The sequence below is a fragment of the Sinocyclocheilus grahami genome, unplaced genomic scaffold (assembly GCF_001515645.1).
Source record: "Sinocyclocheilus grahami isolate Dianchi unplaced genomic scaffold, SAMN03320097.WGS_v1.1 scaffold158.1, whole genome shotgun sequence".
NCBI classification, from domain to species: domain Eukaryota; kingdom Metazoa; phylum Chordata; class Actinopteri; order Cypriniformes; family Cyprinidae; genus Sinocyclocheilus; species Sinocyclocheilus grahami.
The window spans coordinates 202,535-226,249 of NW_015505337.1; the positions used below are offsets into that span (position 1 = coordinate 202,535).

The window sequence follows — 23,715 nt, forward strand, 5'->3', positions numbered from 1 at the left end:
CTCCTCTTTATAACATAAGGATCACGTCCAACATGTTGTGATTATCAATACCTTTCTCTTGTAATAGCATGGTGGTTGAAGAGAGATCCCGTCATACGATTGTAAGGCGCGTTGGGTGTGCAGCAATTCAATGAAAGCGATATAGATATATATAAATGCATCATGCCTAAAACAGTAGCCTACATTACCGACTTTCCCGTATCTCATCCGTTCTTTTTCAGTCACTCCTGAAACTTTGCTGCATGTACAGGGTATGTGGCTGTTGGTCCTGTTAGCAGCACGTAAAACAAAACTTTTATTCAAATTCTGAATTGATTATAGTCTGCCTAGAAAGCGAGCAAATAGCGCTTCCATATAATCACTAAAAAGCTGTCACTCACTTCAATTGATCACAATCTCACGATGTTCCTTTATAATCAGTGAAGCTCTCTGAACTGCAAATAATATCTTGTCTACGTGTCTACGTGTGGCATTTAGCACTGAGTGAATTCTGACTGTCACAATGCGTGCATGAGAGGTGGCACCCCAATCTATTTATATCTTTATAAATATCTTAATATATTATTATATCCTATAATAACCATTTACACGCACGAGCATTATCACACGAGCTTCGCTCCTCCCGACCGCAGACGCAGGTTTACAAGCCACTTTTTCCTGCGTTTTTCAATCAATTTCTTGACTTTTCCCCACTTATGAACAACACATTTTCGTACACGATAAAAGCTCCTTGTGGTTTCTCGGTTAGGCCAATTTAAGCATCCATAAACAATGCAAAACACTGGCATTTTGAGTTTCTGCTAGTGATTCCTGTGGAGAGAAAAATCACTTCCTGCCCTCCAGCTGCAATTTGAGTGAATATTTGGGAACATTTACTGAGTTTCATAATTTCTTAGTTTTGAGGAAATCTACTGTATATACTTTAATGACAGAAGAATTTGAGCTGCATGATCACCGCGAGTTTGACATAAAGAATGCCACAAATTTGCATGTATTTGATTAGCAACCTACAACCAGTGCAGAACTGGACATGTTGGTTGTGCTGGGATGAGATGATAAACGCATGTCATCTCCATCAGGACTAATAGCAGCCGCTTGGCCCGCTTCAAATCATTTAATGAGATGGAATGGATTTTCTTTGCCTCCCTCATTCATCTGTACTCTAACCAATTACATAAAAAGACTCCCTGAGTTAGCTTTTGCTCTTGAAACCTATTACAGCTACATTCAGATGTTGAAATCAAGGTTAGGATGCCTCTAGAGCAGCCTTGATGTATTTTGATACACTTGGGTGCTTCCTAAAATGTATCCATGCATTTGAAATTAATTTGAATGAATATTCAGTTCACATTTAGTCCAAATTTACCTGAGCTCCTGCCATCAAATACTGTTGTTGTAAATCTATGGTGAGTATAGACTTAAGTGTGGATTGTGATTGAAGGCAGGCTGTATCACAGTTGACAGTGGTTTCCATTACTGTCAGCAAGGCGGAAAAACTCTCTTAGGCCCCGATCACACCGAACGCGTTTTTTATTAGGTCTGAAAACACGAGGCGCACTGCCTTTTTTTTGGTGACTTTAAAAAAGGCAGTGCGAGCGCTCTAAAATCTTTGGTTTTTGCTGTTAAGTAAACTGTCATATTAACAGAAATCCTAAAAAATAACCTGCGACAGACACCAAAAGTTTCTCCTCCAACATAGCAGTCTCCGGACTTTCTAAGCAACGGTAAATTTTCGTCATCACAACGGAAGGCCCGACTCTCCATTCATTCGATTGGACAATGGAAAAAATGCGAATGATGTCGGGTGCTTTTTCTGCTCAGAGTTGCTTTTTTTTCAACTTCAGGCGCTCAGAGCGCTCCTGCAAAAACGCGAGGCGCACAGGGCGCATAAACAGTGCGCAGAACGCTCACTGCCAACCGAAAACAATTCAAAAAAGGCGCCTCTCACTGCAAAAAACGCATTCTGTGTGATCGGGGACTTAGGCTATTGCAGCATGAGGATTAGAGGTCCTTCAAATGATCAGTCACTCATCTAGTTGCATGGACATGCTAAAAGCATGCTGATAAAGTACGTTATTGAGAGACAAGTCCAAACCCAACATGTTGACTTTTTTTTCAACTTCAGGCGCTCAGAGCGCTCCTGCAAAAACGCGAGGCGCACAGGGCGCATAAACAGTGCGCAGAACGCTCACTGCCAACCGAAAACAATTCAAAAAAGGCGCCTCTCACTGCAAAAAACGCATTCTGTGTGATCGGGGACTTAGGCCATTGCAGCATGAGGATTAGAGGTCCTTCAAATGATCAGTCACTCATCTAGTTGCATGGACATGCTAAAAGCATGCTGATAAAGTACGTTATTGAGAGACAAGTCCAAACCCAACATGTTGACAGATATCTGATAGACATGTATAATAAAGAACAGTGTGGACAGGATATGAAGATTTGGAGTACTTTTATGACGTGGCTCTTTTAGAACAGCTCTTCTACCTTTACTGTTCAATGATTCTTGTTTCTTCCATCCTCATCATTGTTGATGGATGAAGTATATTAAAGGTCCCATATTGTCAAAACAAAAACTGAAATTTCCTGGCTTTTTTCACGATAACTGAGGTCTAGGGGCTATTTAACTACCATATAAGTTTCAAAACAATCAGTCCACAGTAAAATGAGTGTGGACAGGATATGAAGATTTGGAGTACTTTTATCACGTGGCTCTTTTAGAACAGCTCTTCTACCTTTACTGTTCAATGATTCTTGTTTCTTCCATCCTCATCATTGTTGATGGATGAAGTATATTAAAGGTCCCATATTGTCAAAACAAAAACTGAAAATTCCTGGCTTTTTTCACGATAACTGAGGTCTAGGGGCTATTTAACTACCATATAAGTTTCAAAACAATCAGTCCACAGTAAAATGCACACAGCCTGCATAAAGTAGCTGTGATTTTTCACGAACCGTTGTGACTTCCGTAAAAACTTGACGTCAGAACTACACAGTCACCGCCTTTAAGTCACCACCCCAAGCACCGCCCACCATCCCACTCTCCTTTTGCAAAACTCCCAGACAACATCGCGTCCATGCCATTGCTGAGCAACGACAACACGGAAACATGTCGAAAAGGTTAACTTTAACCACGAAACCAGATCGGCTGACTTGTAACGTTACACTCAAAGGATGGACGATCTGACAGGATTGTTACTATGAGGTGGATCACATCTAACGGCCTTGGTTTCCTCTTTTTCGGTTTTCGGTTTCTGCCAAGAATTTTAGTTTCGGTGCATCCCTACTGCAAATATATATTCTTAAGGACATCAAAACCTAAAATAAAACTCCAGAAAGTTGTACAATATGTGACCTTTAAGTTCTTAACTTCAAAAAAACTTCCATTAAAAACTCAGACTTCTTCTCCTTTTCCTGTACTTGCCATTTATGACTAAAACATTTATAGCAATTTCTTGTTGTACATTCTAAATAATCTAGTATTGTGTGTGTGTGTGTGTGTGTGTGTGTGTGTGTGTGTGTGTGTGCATGTTTATGTGGTTTATGAGGACAGTCGTGCCAGAGACCACCACACACTTCCTCTGAGTGTGTCATCATGCACTACAGTCGATTCAGCTTCTCAGTGCACAGACTTTGCATTATAAGTGCATATTAAAGCATATCTACAGTGTTTTGTATCAAGGTCAAGATTATTTGACAATTGGGAAGCGAGAGCAGGAATGAGATCAGGACATATGATATGACAGGGTGGAATCGAACCTGCATATCCTGTATGAGCACGCGACTGGAGCATGGATGCTAACAATTAGGCCCAAAATATATTCTATTCAAGTTTAAAATAATAAAGTCACTTTGTGAGATATAAAGCCACAATTACAAGAAATAAAGTTGCAAATGTGAGATCAAAAGTGATAATTACAAGAAATAAAGTCACACTAATGAGAAATAGTTGCAAATGTGAGAAATAAGGTGAAAACTATGAAAAATAAAGTTGAAATTACAAGAAAAAGTTGCAGAAGTTGTAATTGTGAGATATACAATCACATCTGTGGGATATAAAGCCTCGGTTACAACAAAATAAAGTCTAAAATTTTTACAAGAAAAAAAGTAACAGTTAGGAGATCTAAACTGACAATTACAAGAAATAAAGTGACAAATTATGAGAAAATTATATGAAAAATAAAGTGAAGATGTTGATAAATTCACAGTTATGAGAAATAGGCATACATATGTGTCTCAGTTGTGACATATACAATAACATTTGTGAGATATAAAGCATATTTACAAGAAATGAAGTGATGATTATGAGAAATATATTTGCAATTAAAAGAAATGGTCACTAATTTAAATAAGGAGAAATAGGGTGAAAACTAAGTTTACAATTACAGGAAATAGTTGCAAAAGTAAGAACATTGCAATTGTGAGATATACAATCATAACTTTGAGATATATAAAGTCACATTGTGAGATAATTACAAGAAATCACGAGACAATTACAAGAAATAAAGTTGCAATTGTAAGATCTAAACTAACAGTTACAAGAAATTATGAGAAAACAAGGAGAAATAAATTCGCAATTACAAGAAATAGTTGGAAATGTGAGAAGGTCACATTTGTGAGATATAAAGTTGCATTTGTGAGGTATAAAGTTACATTGTGAGTAGGCCTGTCACAATAATCTATATATCGACTTATCGTGCAATATATGTACATGACCTCAATAATTTTTTTAAACCAATATTAGTCGAATGTAGATTATGGCAGGAACATGACATTTCTGAAAAGACTGATATTTTGCTAACCTTTAAACATGGAGGGACTGTGTGAATCACAGGTGGCTTGTCTCAAAAATGTCAGCGGAGCGAGAGTGATGAGAGAAGTCTGGAGATAAACTGAAGGGTTTTGCGTAAGTGTGAGTCCATGTGACCCGTGATGCTGCTTGTGTTACATAGTGGCACAGAATTTTGACAGGTTGTCGTTGCCCACCGTTGTGATTTTAGAGTCGTGCCAGAGACCACCACACACTTCCTCTGAGTGTGTCATCATGCACTACAGTCGATTCAGCTTCTCAGTGCACAGACTTTGCATTATATCCATACAAGTTCTTTGTGCATTTTTCTTTTTTCTACTTGTTACTTTTGTTAGAAAAAGTTTATTTACTATTAATTCAGGTTTTTTAAGGTATCTAATATTCTGATACTTAATTTCCATGATCTAAATATTCTTAAAAATTAAAAGTTTGTTGTCATTTGGAAGTGTGTAAGTCTTCTTGTATTATTATGCTGTTACATTATGATTATATATTCAGTGGCATAAAATGGTCTTTAAAATGACAATAATATAACTTCACAATTATTTCTGGGGCAATATATCACACAACAAAAAGTTGTTATCGTGACAGGCCTAATTGTGAGATTGTGAAATTGTGAAAAAGCTGCAATTTTGAGAAATAGTCACAGAGGTATAAATGTGAAATTTGTAGAAATTAAGTGATGATACTGAAAAGTCGCAGTTATGATACTCGCAAATATGAGAAATGAATGAAAAATGATGAACGATTTGCCATTACACGAAATAGCAGCACATGTGAGAAATAAAGTGAAACTATGACAAATTATTTCACAATTAAGTCACAAATGTTAGAGAGTTGCAATTGTGGGATACAATATACAATCACATCTGTGAGATATAACATCAAACCTATATGAGAAATAAAATCAATTACTTTTTTACTGTAAGGTACGCAAATATGAGAAATGAATGAAAAATGATGAACAATTTGCCATTACACGAAATAGCAGCACATGTGAGAAATAAAGTGAAACTATGAGAAATTATTTCACAATTAAGTCACAAATGTTAGAGAGTTGCAATTGTGGGATACAATATACAATCACATCTGTGAGATATAACAACAAACCTATATGAGAAATAAAATCAATTACTTTTTTACTGTAAGGTAGAATTGGGATCCATCAGAAGCTTAATAGTGAAATGAACAAGAATTCTTTTGTAAGATCTGAAATATCACACTTGTGGTTCCCTGTATCCAAGTGAACGTGCAGTGCACTTTCCAAGGGCAGAGATTCATTTAGCTGCCTTCAACCGTCCTCGAGTGCACTTACTATTCATGTCAGTTGAATCGATGACTACACCTTCACAGTTCTGCGACAGAAAGAGAGAGATATTGCTTCATAAAGAAGGCATTCAGATTCGCTCTCTCCCCTCTAAGTTTCTCTTTGTTAAGCTTTCTCTACAGCGATTGCCGGCTTCCTGGTGGCCTGCCTGTCAAAGGTGATGTAGAAGGTGCGAGTGCGGTGTTGTGACGCCTGTCCTCATCTATATCACTTTGCAGACGGACGGCTTAGTAATCTGACCTGGGGCCATGGCAGAGAATTTTAAGGAGTTTGGGAGGCAATCAAGAATCATTGATGAGAAGTGAACAGCTCTGATAATACTACATATCTGACCCTGATGTGCCCACAGGAAGCAGAAGATGATGTTCAAGAGAGATCAGAGGGCTGTAGCTATGTCTTAGGTGAAGGGTGAGAGACATGAATATGTAATTAGCCTGCAGGCATTCTCATCTGTCCTGCTGTTACAGCACATGGGCCTTCATCTCGATTGGTCGTTGTTTCTAGCAGAGCATCTGTCACTCTGGCCTGCGTGCTGGTGGAACTCAGCTTTCACTTATTTGCCCCAATGCTCACTTGTGATTTGGCGTGGGGCAGTCAAGTACCTTAAAAGTATATTGTGACTGCCATATTGTATTATATTGCATTGTATTGTATCATATTATATAGTACACTAATGTTTGAAGGTTGGGTGTTTGTAAGATTTTTTTACGTTTCTGAAAGAAGTCTCACTAAGGCTGCATTTATTTGATAAAAAATGCAGTAAAAACAGTAAAATTGTAAAATATCATTACAGTTTAAAATAATTGTTTTCTATTTTAATATATTTTAAAATGTAATTAATTCCTCTGATGAAAATTTCCTTCAGAAATTATTCTAATATGCTGATTTGCTGATCAAGGAATTATTATTATTATTATTATTGTTGCTTAATATTTTTGTGGAAACTGTGATACATTTTTTGTATGATTCTATGATGAGTAGAAAGTAAAAAGAAAAAAAATCAGCAATTTATTTGAAATAAAGTGTGTGTGTGTGTGTGTGTGTGTTAAAAAGTATTAAACAGCATGAAAAACATTTTTAAAAAACTATTAAAACAGTATAAAATAAGATCAAAGTCTGCATGATGTTTAAACAATATTTTAAAATATATAATTGTTTATTTATAGAACTGTATGTTTATTTGTTTTTCTTTCTTAATGTTTAAAACTAGGGCTGTATTTAGAAAGCAGAATGAACCAGTAATATTATTACATTTGGTAAATATCTTAAAATATTGTGTTAAACAATATCTCAATTTAACACATTAACTTTGACAGCCCTAAATATGAATTAAGGTTAGCGTTAGGGTTAGTTTTCCATAGACATTTTTTGTGTGAGCAGCAGATTGAAATATTTTTTTTTACTGGAAATCTCAAATTTGTGTTTTGAATATGTGCAAGCGTGAATAAGAATTGATGTTTTGAGCAATGTTAGGGGGACTACATGATGACAGACTTTTGATGTTTGAGTGAATTATCCCTTTAACTCAAATCTGTCAGATCAGCACTCTTGTAAAGTTAAGAGAAAAAATGTAAGAGATTCCCTTATGCGAGGCTTTCAAAGCATAGAGAAGGGGCCAGACATCAAGGGTTTTGAAGTGTTTCTTTTATACTTGCCTTAGCATTTGCTGATGTTGTCCTTCTTACACGAATGCTAATACAACGCTGAAGCATAACAATGAGTCTCAACAAATGAGTCAGTGCCTCAGAGTCAGTCCGAATTAGAGGAGTGCAACAGATGAATGTATAGCTGCCGGTTTTATCTTCCTCTCTGGAAGGAATCAGTCTGACAAGTCATTTATTTACATGAGAGTTTCCAGTGTACCTTGCCCACTTCCCAACTCTTCTGAGTTGTAAATCAGAGTGCATCTGAAAAGCTGAACAGTCCCAGTGGAACCACATTGATGGTCTAGAAATATAGTCCAGTGTGCGTTTGCATTAGTAGGCCTGCCTCTGGTGGGTAATTGATAGACTTTTTTGTTAAAGCCCAATGTATTAATTGCGGCCCTACTGACACACTGACCTTAGTGGATGTGGCTGCCGTCACCTCAGGCGTTAAAGCCCTTTCCATCTGGCTCCCAAATAGGCTCGGGACAATCCACGTCATGTGACGTGTCATTCCCTTTAAATTACTGAAACCATCAATGGAGACATTGTGGCCTTATTTGTTTAAAAGTCAGGGAAGAATTTATTATTGATTCGTTTTGCCTGTCACAAGGTCTCGTGATAATGCGAAATGCTTTTTTTTTCACTATAGATAAAGATATTGAACTCGCCGTGCACTTTTCCTTTTTAACAAGTGTTCTTATTGTATGTGGCAGTGTAAACTATTAAAAATTAATTGTTAAATAAATGAATTATCATCTATCGTATCAATTGTGAGTCATTAACTGAAAGGAAGCTGAAATATACATACATACATACATATAAGATGAAAAACTTAGTTAATAAAAGTGTAATACAATTTATTTATTATTTAAAAAAATAGTTTATTACCAAAATTACCGAAACTTAAATATACATAAATTAAAGCTAAATATAAATATTAGAAAAATTACATACAAATTAATACAATTGACAAAAGCATATAAAATTGTTAAAACTTGCTAAAAACTGAAAATGTACAATATTAAAATAAATGCTCATTCAAAAATGATTTTCTTACTCTGTAATTTTATCTTTTTTTCCAGTACAAATATCTAGACATTTTAATTCAAGATCACTAAGCAAAATGACATCAGATATTTAGTTTTGTTTTCTGAAAAAAATTATCAAAATGTATTGTTTTTCCTTTTAATGAAGTTTATTTTTACCCTATTGGCAGAGATTGTTTCTTGTTTTAAGCATAAACTCACTTAATTTTGATAAAAACATTTTCAAAAACCAAGTCTTAATATCTTAAGTCATTTTGCTTTTCAGGTAAATGTATATTGATGTAAGAAAGTTCAGATATTTGTACTGGAAAGTTATTTTTACTTGAAAGTAAGAAAGTTATTTTTGTACACTGTAAAATGATTTTTCAAAGTAGTAAATAAAACAAAAGATAATTGCTGCACATTTAACAATAGTGTATTTTACTATTTCAGTTTTTCTACCTCAAAATGTTATGTTTAATTCAATGTGTTACTTGCCATTTCTTTGTAATTATGAAATTTACTATTAACTTCTGAGTGAAAAAAGAATTTATGTGCTGAATGTTTTGCAGTGTATATAAATACATACAAAAATAACACTGGTATGTGGCACACACTGTAGTGTCACATTCATAAGTGCTGTTTAATGGCCAATGGTACAGTCTGGCAGTAACAGACAGTAGAGGGGCCGTATTAACACATCTCTTGGGACGTTTCCACAGATGGTCCTTTTGGATTCTTTTTATGTAAATAACAGCACTGTGCAGTTGGACACAATGACACACACACACCTCCCCCTATGGCTGTCAGTGCGATCTGCAGTCACTTCCATTATTTACCATGTGAATATTTCATGGTGACATCAGTGTTCTGGACGGCCCATGCTGCCAGAGGGGCCCCGCTTAATGAGGCACAATGCCCCTCTCAGCTGGTCGCCTCACAGCCTGGATAAATCTCATGTCTTCTTTTTTTCTTCTTTATGTCCCACCACGGCGTCTTTCTCTTGGCTCCTTTTCGGCGATGTTGTAAGCAGTTCACAGCTAGGGTACATAATTAACCTTCATCCTAGTTAAAAAAAAAGGGCAAAGAGCCCAGATTAGGGCACTCCGCCAGTCAGACAGAAAGTCGATGTTTAGTGGTGCTTGCTAAGGTGTGACTCACTACTACTGGTGTGCAGACTTAAAGTGAGGGATTTGAACAAACCACTAATCCCGAGCATTAGACTTAAGTGAGTAATCATGCACCGTTTGTGCCACAGACATGAATAGCACCCATTTTTGTCCCATTGATTTAATTTAGTCAAATATAGCTTAAAATGTGCAATTTATGCATGTAATAATAAGCCTCTTCTATTATGAGCATGTTTTTAATTTATGTATTAAAATTCATTCAGATATATATTATTGAGGTGTAAAATAAAATGTTGGCATGATTCAACTGTCTTGGTATCATAATGAAGAAACAAGTTATTGACATTTTTAGAAAGAAAGAAGTTTGGCATAATGTTTTATTATTATTATTTAGTACGTATATATATATATATGAACAGAGTGTGGTATGACCAGCCATTGTTATTTAGATATTATTTATGTACTATTTATTAATATTTTGAATTTGCTTTTGTTTTTTATCTTTCATTTTTTATTTTAATTTTATTTAAAGTTTTAGTAATTTTTGTTATGGGATTTTATAATTCTTAAATATAATTCTTACTCTTTTTCGTTTTACTTTTTATGTCTGTTTAAACTTATTTTTTTAATTTTCTAATATTTTTATTTTGTATCTCTCTCTGAACTTTTTTTTTCTGTTTAAACTTTTAAAGTTAAACTTTTTTCAGTTTGTTGCCAAGGCAACATTTCTAATTTCCATTAAAGTTTTTATCTAATACTTATATTTTATTTCAGCTTTAATTTAATGAGAATTATTTTTAATGCTTTTAGTTTTCCTTAACAATAACAACACTGTAACCATGTAGAAAAAACAAGCAGGAAATGACATAGAAAGAAAAGTTTCTTAAATATCAGACAATTGACATTTTTATGACTAGGCAAGGTTAGCTCAGGTTGGGAAATGCCATGTGTGACAAAAAAAATAAAAAATAAAAATATATGTTTTAAAACCTTTTTGAAAATGATGATAAAGATGCATACACTCATGTATTCAAAGAAAATATTATTACTTTTTACTTGATGATTAGACTCGCCACTCATGTTTTCTTCAGAAAATCTAGTTTTCTCTTGCAATTTATTTTCAGATGCTTTTACTCTGACTCTGCTGTTTATAACAACCCTGAACTGAATCAGTTATTTGTATCTGATTTGTTCTGTGCTGCTCAGTGAAGCTGTAAATACAACTTTCTTTTCTTCTGCTTGCAGTGAGGGGGTCTTCAAGTGCCCAGAGGACCAGCTCCCACTGGATTACGCCAAGGTAATAATGCACTAATCTCTCATCCATTTTGTTGTAGACCAGATTACAGATCAATCTCCCACAGTTATTTACATCCCAGTGGAGTTACAGGGGCCTTGCGCTGTGCCTTTATTCGCAGTACAACTTTTCTCGAGTGGCTCTGCGAGAGTGAACGAAATGCTAATGTGTCAACAATAGCAGGCTATGTTTGTGATTCACTGTCTGTCCCGGGCGCTCGCCCCTCGTCCATGCTTTTCAAAACACCCGAGTAATCACACTAATGAACTACCACAGGCCACTCATTTCCCTGGGACTGTCGAAAGGAAGGAAGAGACGGAGATGACACATAGATTAGTTCAGAATATGACAGTATATATTTAATGCTGCTTTAATGCGGCAGTGTGGTCTTTCTGCACCACTAAAAGGAACATTTATAAATATATAAATAATACAAGTATATATCTAAACATTATTCCTTTTAACTCAATTTATACCAGAAATTATTTAGCGATATTTATATTATTTAAACTGCCATTAATACAGTAATTTACCTGCCACATGGTACATAATGGGACATTAAATGTGCATAAAGTAAAATATGAAATGTCCATAAATGTATTCTGAAACTGAAATAAACAGAAAAAATAAAGATCTAAAAATATAAAAAGTGTGTGTGTGTGTGTTATATTATATATTATATATATATATATATACTGTATATATATATAATAAACTATATAATTATTATTATTTAAATTGTCATTAATACAGTAATTTAAATAATAAAAGTATAATAAAATCTCAAGAGTCCTAAGTTGTTTGGAAATATTTTTGCCTTGAACTCATGTAAAATCGTTTCGCATAATTATTAATATTAAATTGCTTAATTAATACAGTAGCAACTGTGTATACACAGTGTGTGTATACACAAACACACACACACACCTGGTTGAGAATCACTGAACTATGGTAAAAATGTGTTTAGTTTATAAAAGAGCGTTTAAAAGTGATTAAGGGTTACTCTCTTCATGAAGGTGTTAAATATTAATACAGTAGCCTCCTCCTCCGCCTCGCAAAACATTTCAGTTAGGCAAATATACTCTGCGGTTTAGCTAATCTGCACCATGCCACATTAAAGAAGGAATTTCACCAAATCTTTAATTAAAGTATTGGCTAATTTTTCATCTTGCTCTTTAGTTAATTAATCAGGTTGAGCTGGGAAAAATGCCATAAGTGTCTGCGTTTATTAAAGAGTCATTTTTCTCACTGCCCTAGAGAGTGAGATTATGAAACCTCTGAGCGCTCAGAAGACGATGAGCATACCTTCAGTTTAACAAGAGTTAAACTGTTAAAGCTACCCTAAATAAGTGATTTTTATTTAAATGGTGGGATGAGACCTAAAAATTATCTGCAAGTAATAGAATGCAACTATGTAATCACACATAATTGTACAGAAAAGGAAATATTATGTGTTCATTCAAACTATAATTTTTTTGGCATAAAATCATCTCCCAATTATCCAAATTTCAGCCCTATTACTGATCTTTAAAAAAACTATTCTAACATCTGAGTCATCTTCTCCTGCAGTGTGTTTGACACGCTTCTGTACGAGCACATGCACAAAGTTAAACCTGTTCTGTGTTGGAAAGAGCTTTAGCGCACTAATCTGTTGAAACTGTGATTTGCATGAAGTCTGCGGGATAACTCTACTCATCCTGGAAATCCTGGAGTGCCACAGGAGGAGCTCTGATGCTCATGAGTCCAGAAAACACACAATTATTGCACAAGCAGTCATTTTTAAGGATCTGACAGCCGCCCACAGATTACCCATCCACCTCTGCAGGGCTGCTGTTCAGTACCTGTCTTTGCCTGTTTGAGACATCTCATGTCTCATTTAGTATATACACCTTCTCTGTCAGAATTATAGTTCAAAAGTTCGGGGGTTAGCACGATTTCTATTTTGAAAGAAATTAATACTTTTATGCAGAAAGTATGCATTAAAATTGATCAAAAGTGACAGTAAAGACATTTATAATGTCGCAAAAGATTTCTGTTTAAAATAAATGTGGTTCTTTTGAACTTTCTATTTCTCAAAGAATCCTGATGCATCACAGTTTCCACAAAAAATATGAAGCAGCACAACTGTTTTTTAATATCGATGATTATCAGAAATGTTTCTTGAGCAGCAAATCAGCATATTAGACACTGAAGACTGTAACACAGGACACAGGAATAATATAAAAAAATATTATGAATTATTATTATAATATCACCACTTATAAGAAAACTGATGCAAAATAGAATAGAATACAAAATAAAATAGAATACAAATTTTTTTTTATTTTTTTTTATTATTACAATATTGTGTTTGCATTTAGGTGTTTCCATGCAGAATTTATATGCAACATTCCAAAATGTGACCCTGGACCACAAAAGCAGTCATAAGGGTCAATTTTTCGAAATTGAGATTTATGCATAATTTATACAAATAAGCTTTCCATTGATGTATAGTTTGTTTGGATAGGACAAAATTTGGCCGAGATACAACTATTTGAATATCTGGAATCAGACGGTGCAAAAAATCTAAATATTGAGAAAATCGCCTTTAAAGTTGTCCAAATGAAGTTAAAATATCTTCATGGAACATTATCTTTACTTAATATCCTAATGATTTTTGCCATAAACGAAAAATCAATCATTTTGACCCATATAATGTATTTTTGGCTATTGCTACAAATATTCCCCAGCGACTTAAGACTGGTTTTGTGGTCCAGGGTCACAAATGTGCATAAAAATATGTGTATTTGGAACCCCATTATTAACAATGATTAACAGTGGCAAAGCTGATCAGCATGAGTTGTTATTATTGTTATTGTTGAAGTGCAGTCACTGATCTGCCGCTGATAAAGTTGGACATTGCAGTCAAGTAGGGATGCCAACTTGCAACCATCCAATTTTATACTGAAGACTCGCCTGCTTAAACGTGATGTTGTATTTTAGTTCTTTATGTAATTTGTTGTGTTTTTTTTTTCATCTACAAATCTTCCATAAATGTTCAGCCGTCGTGTGTAATGCAGGATGGCACAGTTGGGAGAGTTTATCTTAGTGTGCCAGAAAATCTGTCAATGAAAATGAATTTGTATGTGTGTGATTGGGAGGGCGAGGGGGACGGCTCCATATGGGACTACATGGGTGGTGAACGGCCGTGTCTGCAGTGCTGTCGTAACGCTGCAGATCTGTGTGTACAGTATGTAAATCTTGCAGGCAGGGGATTTGGGCTGATTGGATGGAGGAGCGTCTCATCCTTCATCGACTTTATGGATGAAGGGAAGATGCAGTAGCCTCTGGATCTATCGTACACACACAGACTCACGTGTGCGCACTCGTTTCACGGGGCTCTAGTTGAGATCATCCATCACCGTGCAATTGAATTTGATTGTGCAGCAGTGTATTTGTGTTTTGAACGAAACATTTTTTTCCCAGTCTTTCAAAAATTCATTTTAGAGTTTTTTCACGGTTTTTCTTTTTTTTTTTTACTAACAATATAAAAGCATTAACATGCAACTGGCTATGAATTACTGCATTTTAAACTTTAACATTTTTTAACTAAATTTGTTGGTCAATTTATAGGCTATATGTCAGATGGTCATCTTTCTATGTAAATTACGCTGATTATAGATGATTACATATTAAATTTAATTTAAAAGAGATGTTTGTGTACATTTTCTATTGATTATGGTTGCAGTGGTTCATCAAATTGTGATTAACTGATGGTATTATAACATTATAACCAGGTGTACATGTTGAATTTAGATGTTTTAGAGACAATTCAGGTATGTGGATTGCAGTATAGTACTTAGAACCAACCATATCAGGAATTGCATTGTGAAAACTACATTCATCACAGGTGTTGTGGGTGTGTTTGCATCATTACCTAATTTGCATAATTTTTAATACTAAATCAGGTGCTAAAGCAATTGAAACAATTCATTATTTGTAAATTTCCCCCACCGTGTCAGTATTGAACATGAAAATGTATCTAACTTAAAAAATATATATTATTACTATTATTATTAATTTGCATTTTGGTTTATGTGCAGAATTTCTATGTAATACCCCAAAATCTGCATAAAAATATATGTATTTGGAACACTATACTATTGACAACTGTCAGTATTGACTCAGATTGTCTGTCAGAATTGCAAGATATCACTGAAAATGATGCAATTAAACATTTTGGTGTGAAATGTTATGAAAAACTCAACCAAGTTACACAATTATTATGTTTTATGGTCAATCATTGCTGTCATTTCCGAGTACTTGAATACTCACATACATCTTTATGAATGACGTGTCTTTACAGTTATTATATCACCAGACAATCCCCTTTTAGCATGGGAGAAACCATAAGCATATACTGTGTCTGAGTTAATAAGTGAACGTTTAAATCCAGAACTCTGTCCTGTCCTTGAGTGGTTAATATATGAGTGTGTTTGAAGAGAGGAGACAACGTTGATTAATGTGTCCTTGGTGTTATGGTGTGTTATAGATCTATCCTGACCCTGAGCTGGAGCAGCAGATACTGGCGCTACCCATCCGCTGTATTCACAGTGAAGAAGGCTGCCGCTGGACCGGCCAGATGAAACAGCTACAGGTAATGATGCTTTCAGCTTTCATAATTTTTCTGATGCTTTTTAAAAATAGTAGACTCCCAATGTAGCTATAGCAGTATTGTCTGCTAGCTAGCATGGTTGTCTCTCTATGTGATTTGTTTGAATGTGTTATAGTTGTGTTAAAGGGATAGTTCACCAAAAATTTTAATTCTGTCATTTACTCTCCCTGATGTCGTTCCAAAACCTATATGACTTACTTTCTTCTGTTGAGCACAAAAGACGATATTTTGAAGAATGCCGGTAACCAGACAGTTGACGGTAGCCATTGACTTCCACAGTATGGAAGAAATACTATGGAAGTCAATGGGTACCGGCAACTGTTTTGGGTGAACTAGGTCAATCTGGCCTAGAACGGGAACTATGTTACCATAAATATATACTACAAAGCATACTTGTCTGTTTCTTTCCCAGAGCCACTTCTCAACCTGCGCCTTCAATGTGATTCCCTGCCCCAACCGCTGCTCCGTCAAGCTGACGCGCAGAGACCTGCCCGAGCACCTGCAGCACGACTGTCCCAAACGCAAGGTCAAGTGCGAGTTCTGTGGGAGCGAGTTCACAGGAGAGGCCTATGAGGTACTGCGGTCAAATCACATCCAAGACAGGTTGTTATAGAGCGCTGCAGGAATGAGTCTTTAAATCACAAAACGAATTAGCATTGAAGTCAATGGGGTTTTGGTTAAATGCTATTCTATTTTTTAGCTATAAAATAAATTCAGTAATACCCCACGTGAAATTTTAAGCTTTTATGTGTCTTGAAAAAGACACTTGCTAATTTGCTAACAAGTGGCTAAATGGGACAACAGAGGCTGTCACAACTAGATTCATTATGTTTATACTCGCACACTTGCAAACTATTCTAACTGAAACTTTTCATCTTGTAGATTTTAAATAAAATCTGAAAGTTTGTTGGAAGCCTTCACGGCCTAACTTTAGCTTTCACCTTGTGATATTATTTAGGCGCTTATAAAAGTTGTATTAATTTCTGAAGATTGTCTTGATGAACAAAATGTGTAAGAATCATAAACTTTTGTTGGACACGAGATTATTTTCTGCCAATGGAAAAATCGAATTGGCTTTTTGATGAGGGAACCTGTTAGCATCATCCTGCAGCACACTGTTAAAAAAATTCCGTAAAATTTACGGTAAAAAACCGGCAGCTGTGGTTGCCGGAATTTTACCGTAAAAAAATACGGTAGCAACGTTTTAGGTTTTAACTTAAATTTACACTTGTTTGGAATATTAGCCTTTTGGAAGCATTTGCATATTAGCAAAGAAGTATTAGCTTTCTTATTTGATTATTGTCGGTTTGTGCTCTATAATAAGGATTTCTACACAAAGAAAGATGCTTGTGTGCTTCTCCATGTGGTGTAATTCTGAAATGTGTGAATTCGTTATTGGCAAACTGGCAGCTTGATCTTGTAGTAGCACAAGAACAGCGGTCGTTTGCTAATATAGTGGCACTTCTATATTTATAATATAAACCTCCCAATGTATAAAAGAGACGATTAAGCCTTGTTATTGCATTTTATGGGAATCTTTCTTTTGTGTTTTGTGGGTAGGCTGTAAAATTGCACTAAATTGTTGCAGTTTATGATTAAAGAACCATTTTATTTGGAATTTTCTGCTTTATAGCAAGTGGTATTTTTTACGTCATGAAAGTGCTTGCAAGGCAAATATGATATTACACAAACATTCTAGTTACAGCTGGAATACAGTACATGACTTTTGCCCTAATTTGCAGTCTGGGCGAGTTGACGCTTGTTGCCAAAATTCAGAGCCAGTCTGCAGATTTTGGGCAGTCAGAATGAACAGATTTAATAGAAAATCGCATAGTAAATGATGGTCACAGACTCCAATTTTTTTTCTTTAACCTTCAGACTTTGATTACGTCCAGTCAGAAGATTCCAGTAAACAGTTCTTAAAAGAATAAGTTTTCTTACATGTGAAGAACTTTTTAATAATCTAAAGAACATTTTTCCACTATAAAGAATCTTTTGCACAATGAAGAGATTCCATGAATATTTAAGGGTTCTTCATAGAGGCATAGATGCCGATAATTTTACCATCTATAGCCCCCTCTACACTGTAAAGGCTGTGTCAGGATGATGGCTGATGATTCAGTAGACAAAAAAAATAAAAGATTTAAACAACAACAACAAAGCAAATCTGATGCTGCCAATTCAGTTATGCAGAACCTAAACTATAATGCTGTTCTTTTCCTGCTTTGCAAGAAGTAGTTTTATCTTCAGGAAATGCAAATCTAGTTTCTTTCCTCTGACATCTCCATCTCCTTTCGTGTCCCTCAGAACCACCAGGGCATCTGTCCGCAGGAGAGCGTGTACTGCGAGAACAAGTGTGGCGCAAGAATGATGAGGAGACTATTATCCCAGCACACCATGACAGAATGTCCCAAACGCACGCAGCCCTGCAAGTACTGTGGCAAAGAGTTCGTCTACGACACCATCCAGGTGAGTGACACGGCACAGCAAACCTCTACACCCAAATCATTCAGCGCTCTGACTTCAGCTGTGGCCCTGCGTCTGTATGACAGAAAAATGGGTGCAAATAGTGTTGGTTGTTGATCTTTCTATGCGCACGTCAAGTGCCGAGTGTGAATGGAACAGTAGCCGCTCAGTGGTGAATTAAAGGGGATTTGAGGCTGCACAGGGTGGGATGGCAGTGGGCCTGTGACTACATAAACACTGGCTTTCATACTAAATTCTGGGTTTGGTGCCAACCACAGCTTGGGCTGGCCTAGCTTCTTTTTATAACACCTGCGTTCACACACATAGATGTATACATCCTGAAAACACTGTGAGATTCAGCTGCCTGGCTAATGGACACACCAGCTCTGTTCCGAAGCCTAGTGCGCTGCCTCGCTACATCTGTCATGGAACCTCATAAGTGACCAATTTGAAGCGCTCTGCAAGAGAGACTAGACTTGTTGTTTATTTCAGTGGATTCTGATGTTAGTATGTCTCTAAGCTAACAGATTGATAGCCTACTAATGCAGAAAACACAAATATTTTGCTAAATAAGCTATTTTTAATTACACTGAATAGGGCTGCAAGATTAATCCAAATAAAACCATGATTGCAATGTGCCTTAGTGTGATTATTAGATCTCAACTGTTGCGATTTATGTAAATAAATCAGAGTGAAACACAGCTCTGTGTTCGTTTACATGCGAGCAGCTCGGGCAGCTCGTCTCAGCGCAGCTCGGTTCGCAGTAAATGCTGCTCCGCATGAACTCTTTGCATCTGCTCTAAGTTTGGGTCACTTATAACGGGCATTTGGAAACGCAACATGCACAAACCATTTATCCAAACTTGTAATGAGAAAAAGCGCTTACAAACTTGACCATTGTTAACAGAAGAGAAGCTGTAACATTTCTTTGAGTTTTTATTTATTTATTTTGACAAAATAAAGCTCAATGGTTTAACGTTTGAAAATGCAGAAATGAAGAGAGCCATAAAATATTACTGTTGTAATTTTGGAGTTGTACTGTAAAATAAAATTATTATTATTATTATTAAATTCATTTTCTTAAGTATTTTTAGATTTTACAGTGAAATATTATAATAGTTTATTAATAAATTAGTTACTTTTTTTTGTTTAGTAATATTATATTATATTATCACAAAATTTTGATCCAAATTGGAGCTGGAGTTTTGCACAATTTCCCCCCAAATTGTGCAGCCTTAACAGTGAACTAAATTCATTGACATGCTTCAGTATTAAATTCGAAATATTTTGTTTGCATTTATCATTTATTTTTACATTTCTTTATTTTAATTAATTATGAGCACAATGCATTTCTTTGTATGCATACAATAGCCTTACAATTTGGTTAAAACGAGGGATCTTAAGAGGGAGCATAATTAAGTGGCCTACCTTTGAACAGCCTTCGTGTTGTGAACGCCTATGATACCTTAAAATACTGTCTTCGTAGGCACCCGTAGGTTTTGAAACTGGTTTAATTTCCTCATACAGAGGATTCACATTTGTGTGCTTTTTGATGCATCATTTCCTGTATTATGACTAATATTTGACCTATGCTTTAATCCAAAGCCTAAATATTTATCAGTATGTGTTTCCTGGGAACTGAACCCATGACTTTGGTGTTGTTAGTGTCACGCGCCAGCAGTTGAGCTACAGGAACACGAGCACAGTGATTCTTATAGATGATCTCATGATGATTTCATGAATCCATGCATATTTTAGTTCTCACGCCTCGATGCTCAAGCTGTTACTGCTCAAGAAATCACAGCTCAACCTACAGATTCACGTCAATGCTGACTGTTGCCTTTCATCCCCCAGAACCACCAGTACCACTGCCCTCGCTTTCCCGTGCAGTGTCCTAATCAATGCGGCACCCCGAACATCGCACGTGAGGATCTGGCCAATCACGTGAAGGAGAGCTGTGGCAGCGCACTGGTCCTTTGCCCCTTCAAGGAGGCTGGCTGCAAACACAGAGTGAGTCCTGTTCTGTAACTTCACTGAATTCCCCTGCTCCCGATGCAGTTTTCCTTCCTCCACACCTGTAAAAATTGTGTCTGTGTCAGTAAAAAATTTATTTGAAGCTTATAGTAGAAAACTATTTTTAAGGATAGGATGTCTGCTATGAGATTTCAACTTTTCTAGTGTTTGAGATCAAGGGAGTTTGGGAAATAAGTTTTATGCATTTTGCAGGCAGCACTGTCAACAACTTTATGTGACATGTTTCCAGTCTCTTGTCTTCTTTACTTGCAGTGTATAGACCTGAGAGTTTAGAGGAATAGCAGTGCTACTTAAAAATAAAAGAAATTATTAATTTATTATATTAAAAAATAATAAAAATGTCACTTTTAAATGAACAAATAAATCAACATTTTAAACATGTTAAAAACTTTGTAAAATAATTAATACTTCATTATTTTATTTACATTTTTACTTTTTAACTAATACATCGAAAAATTTAAGTAAATGTAACAATAAAATAAATTCTAAATCACTTTTTAAATTATCAAATAAATAGGTGAACTGTTTAAATAATTCATATTTAAAAATGTAGTTAAATGTAACAGTAAAATAAATTTATAAAATTATAAAAACAGTAAAAGATTAATGAATCACTTTTCAAATTGACAAATATTTAAAATGGTTTATTTAATAATCAGAAGGTATTTTTTTTATATTTCATTTTTTTTATGTTGAATTTAAAATGATTTATCAATTTATTTGTTACATTTGACTACATTTTATTATTTGACATATATTAAATAATAGTTTTAAATATGTCTGTTTGTATATCCATTTGAAACGTGATTTATTAATTAATTAATACATTGAACAATCTAGGTAAATGTAGCAGTAAAATAATAACAGTAAATAAAATGAACAGATATATTTAAAATGGTTTATTTAAAAACATAAAAAGTAATTTGGAAATGTTTTATATTTTTAAATGTTGCATTTCAAAATTATTTATCAATTTATTTATTCTTAAATTATCTACGTTACATTTTTAAACATGAATTTAAAACAGTTTTAAATATGTCTGTTTATTTGTCCGTTAAAAAAATTATTTATTTACATTTATATTTTTGAATTATTACACTGATACATTGATTTGTGTCAAATTAAATATGATGTCTATAATGATAATCAAGGTCGATAGTTATGCTAATAGCATCATGCATATAAAAACGGCAAGCAAATTCACACTATGCTTCTGTGCTCTGGTTTATAGTGCCCAAAGATGGCAGTTGGACGACACCTGGAAGAGAGCACAAAGTCCCACCTGACCATGATGTGTAATCTGGTGGGACGGCAGCGGCAGGAAATCATGGAGCTGAGACGTGAAATGGAAGAGCTGTCAGTGAGTCACGACGGCGTTCTCATCTGGAAACTGACCGACTACTCGCGCAAGCTGCAGGAGGCCAAACTCCGCAACAACCACGAGTTCTTCAGCCCGCCCTTCTACACGCACCGCTACGGCTACAAGCTCCAGGTGTCCGCCTTCCTGAACGGCAACGGCAGCGGCGAAGGCTCGCATCTGTCCATCTACATCCGCGTGCTGCCCGGTGAGTACGACAGCCTGCTGGAGTGGCCCTTCTCCTACAAGGTCACCTTCTCCATTTTGGACCAGAGCGACCCGTCGCTGTCCAAACCTCAGCATATCACGGAGACCTTCAACCCTGATCCCAACTGGAAGAACTTCCAGAAACCGTGCAGCAGCCGAAACTCGCTGGACGAGAGCACGCTGGGCTTCGGCTACCCCAAGTTCATCTCGCACGAGGAGATCAAGAAGAGGAACTACATCCGCGACAACTCCATCTTCCTCAAAGCTTCCATAGAGATCCCGCAAAAAATCATGGCCTGAGGCTGTTCGAGTGACGATTTGTCTTGACGTACGTCTTTGTGGACCCTTCTTCCTGTCAGAAACTCTGCCAAAAGACTCAGAGCTCGTCTGTCTGGTTATTCGACTGGGGTCCGTATCTCCACGTAGAAGTGTTTCGCAAAGTCATCACTTTTGGATTTGCTTTCCAACACTCTCTTCCTCAATCTACAGCAATGCCTTTGGACATTCAGTAGTGCCTAGAACATTTACTTTAATTGAAATGTTATTTTTAAAGCGTGATTTATGTTATTTCTCTCACAGATGTCAAGTAAACGATTGAAGCGGATTGTGAAAGGCTATTCGTAAGCTTTGCACTTTGAGAATGTTCTTCGGAGCTCTGCGATACGACGGCAGGCATTCGGCGTACACACACTAACCCTCTTTTTACACTTTTGTGTACACATTTTCGCCCGGCATCGGTCCTTGAAAAGATACTCAAGAGAACTTTGTCCAGTTTAACTCGTTTTACGTAAACTAACTACAACGGCTGTGAACTAAATGTAGCTTAACTCACTCTAGCGGTTCGAGACTTGTTCGGTGCATTGTAGTACTTGATAAGTTATATTTTTCAACATTAGGACCGATTCCGAGGTGCTAAAGCTTTTTTGTTACTGTACGATGGAAAACGAGACGTTTTTGAAGCTCATGCACTCCGGTTCGGAACGAAAGCCATGCGAGAGGTTGTTTACATTCAATCTGTGGGTGTTGGTGAGGATCTACGACGCGGACCAGTTTTTTGTACTGTAACCTGTATTCTTAACCAGCGTGTGAGGGCTTGTTTTGTTGAGACGGACAGATGAGCGAAAGGAACCAAATTTTTTTAATATGTGAAAAAATAAATGTGAGCTACCTGTTTGTGTCATAAACGGAGGGTGATTTCGAATGTGAACTCTGGACTCAGTTGATTCTTTCTGTTATTTTGTCTTACTCTGGCAGATGATGAATAGAAAGGTGCGGGCACATGCAACGGCCGCCCTAAAGCGCGTCGAGTGCGAGGGCGTCATATATGAGCGGCGCTGGTAGCCATGGTTACCCATGCCTGTTTGAGCAGCATGTGAACGAGAAGAGAGTTCTTCCATGTGCCTGAGGAAGATGAGCCTTGTGCAATATGGCTGCCATTGCTCCATACCGACCAGTGGAGGACTTTGTTGATGCTTATTATATATGTGAATACTAATAAAAAAATGCAAAAGCACATTCTTCTTCACATTTAATCTTGCAACGATACCAGCTAATATTTTGCAATGATTTTAAGAAAACCTGAAGAAAAAAAAAGAAAGAAAAAAAAAACATTTTTTGCTAAGATTCTGTATTTTACAAAGTACTTCAGATGTTTTCTACAATACTTTTTGGCGATGAGTTTCGGGGGGCTGTATGTTGAAGTTTTATGGACCCTTTTTATGTTTCACCTCTGTGGCATTTGCCCGGTCGTTTTGTTTTTGTCTGG

The 23,715-nt window shown here is 36.0% G+C and overlaps 1 protein-coding gene across 1 annotated transcript in view; it reads left to right on the forward strand.

The window, feature by feature from the left end:
* The window catches only part of traf4a (tnf receptor-associated factor 4a), a 47,470-nt gene extending 24,184 nt beyond the window's left edge, over positions 1-23,286 (forward strand). Inside the window, exons 2-7 of the mRNA XM_016282308.1 lie at positions 11,184-11,235; positions 15,764-15,868; positions 16,299-16,460; positions 18,194-18,355; positions 20,207-20,362; positions 21,618-23,286. Coding sequence (XP_016137794.1) covers positions 11,184-11,235; positions 15,764-15,868; positions 16,299-16,460; positions 18,194-18,355; positions 20,207-20,362; positions 21,618-22,250 — 1,270 coding nt within the window. The 3' untranslated portion in view covers positions 22,251-23,286. The remainder of the gene's footprint in view (positions 1-11,183; positions 11,236-15,763; positions 15,869-16,298; positions 16,461-18,193; positions 18,356-20,206; positions 20,363-21,617) is intronic.
* Positions 23,287-23,715: the final 429 nt, after the last annotated feature.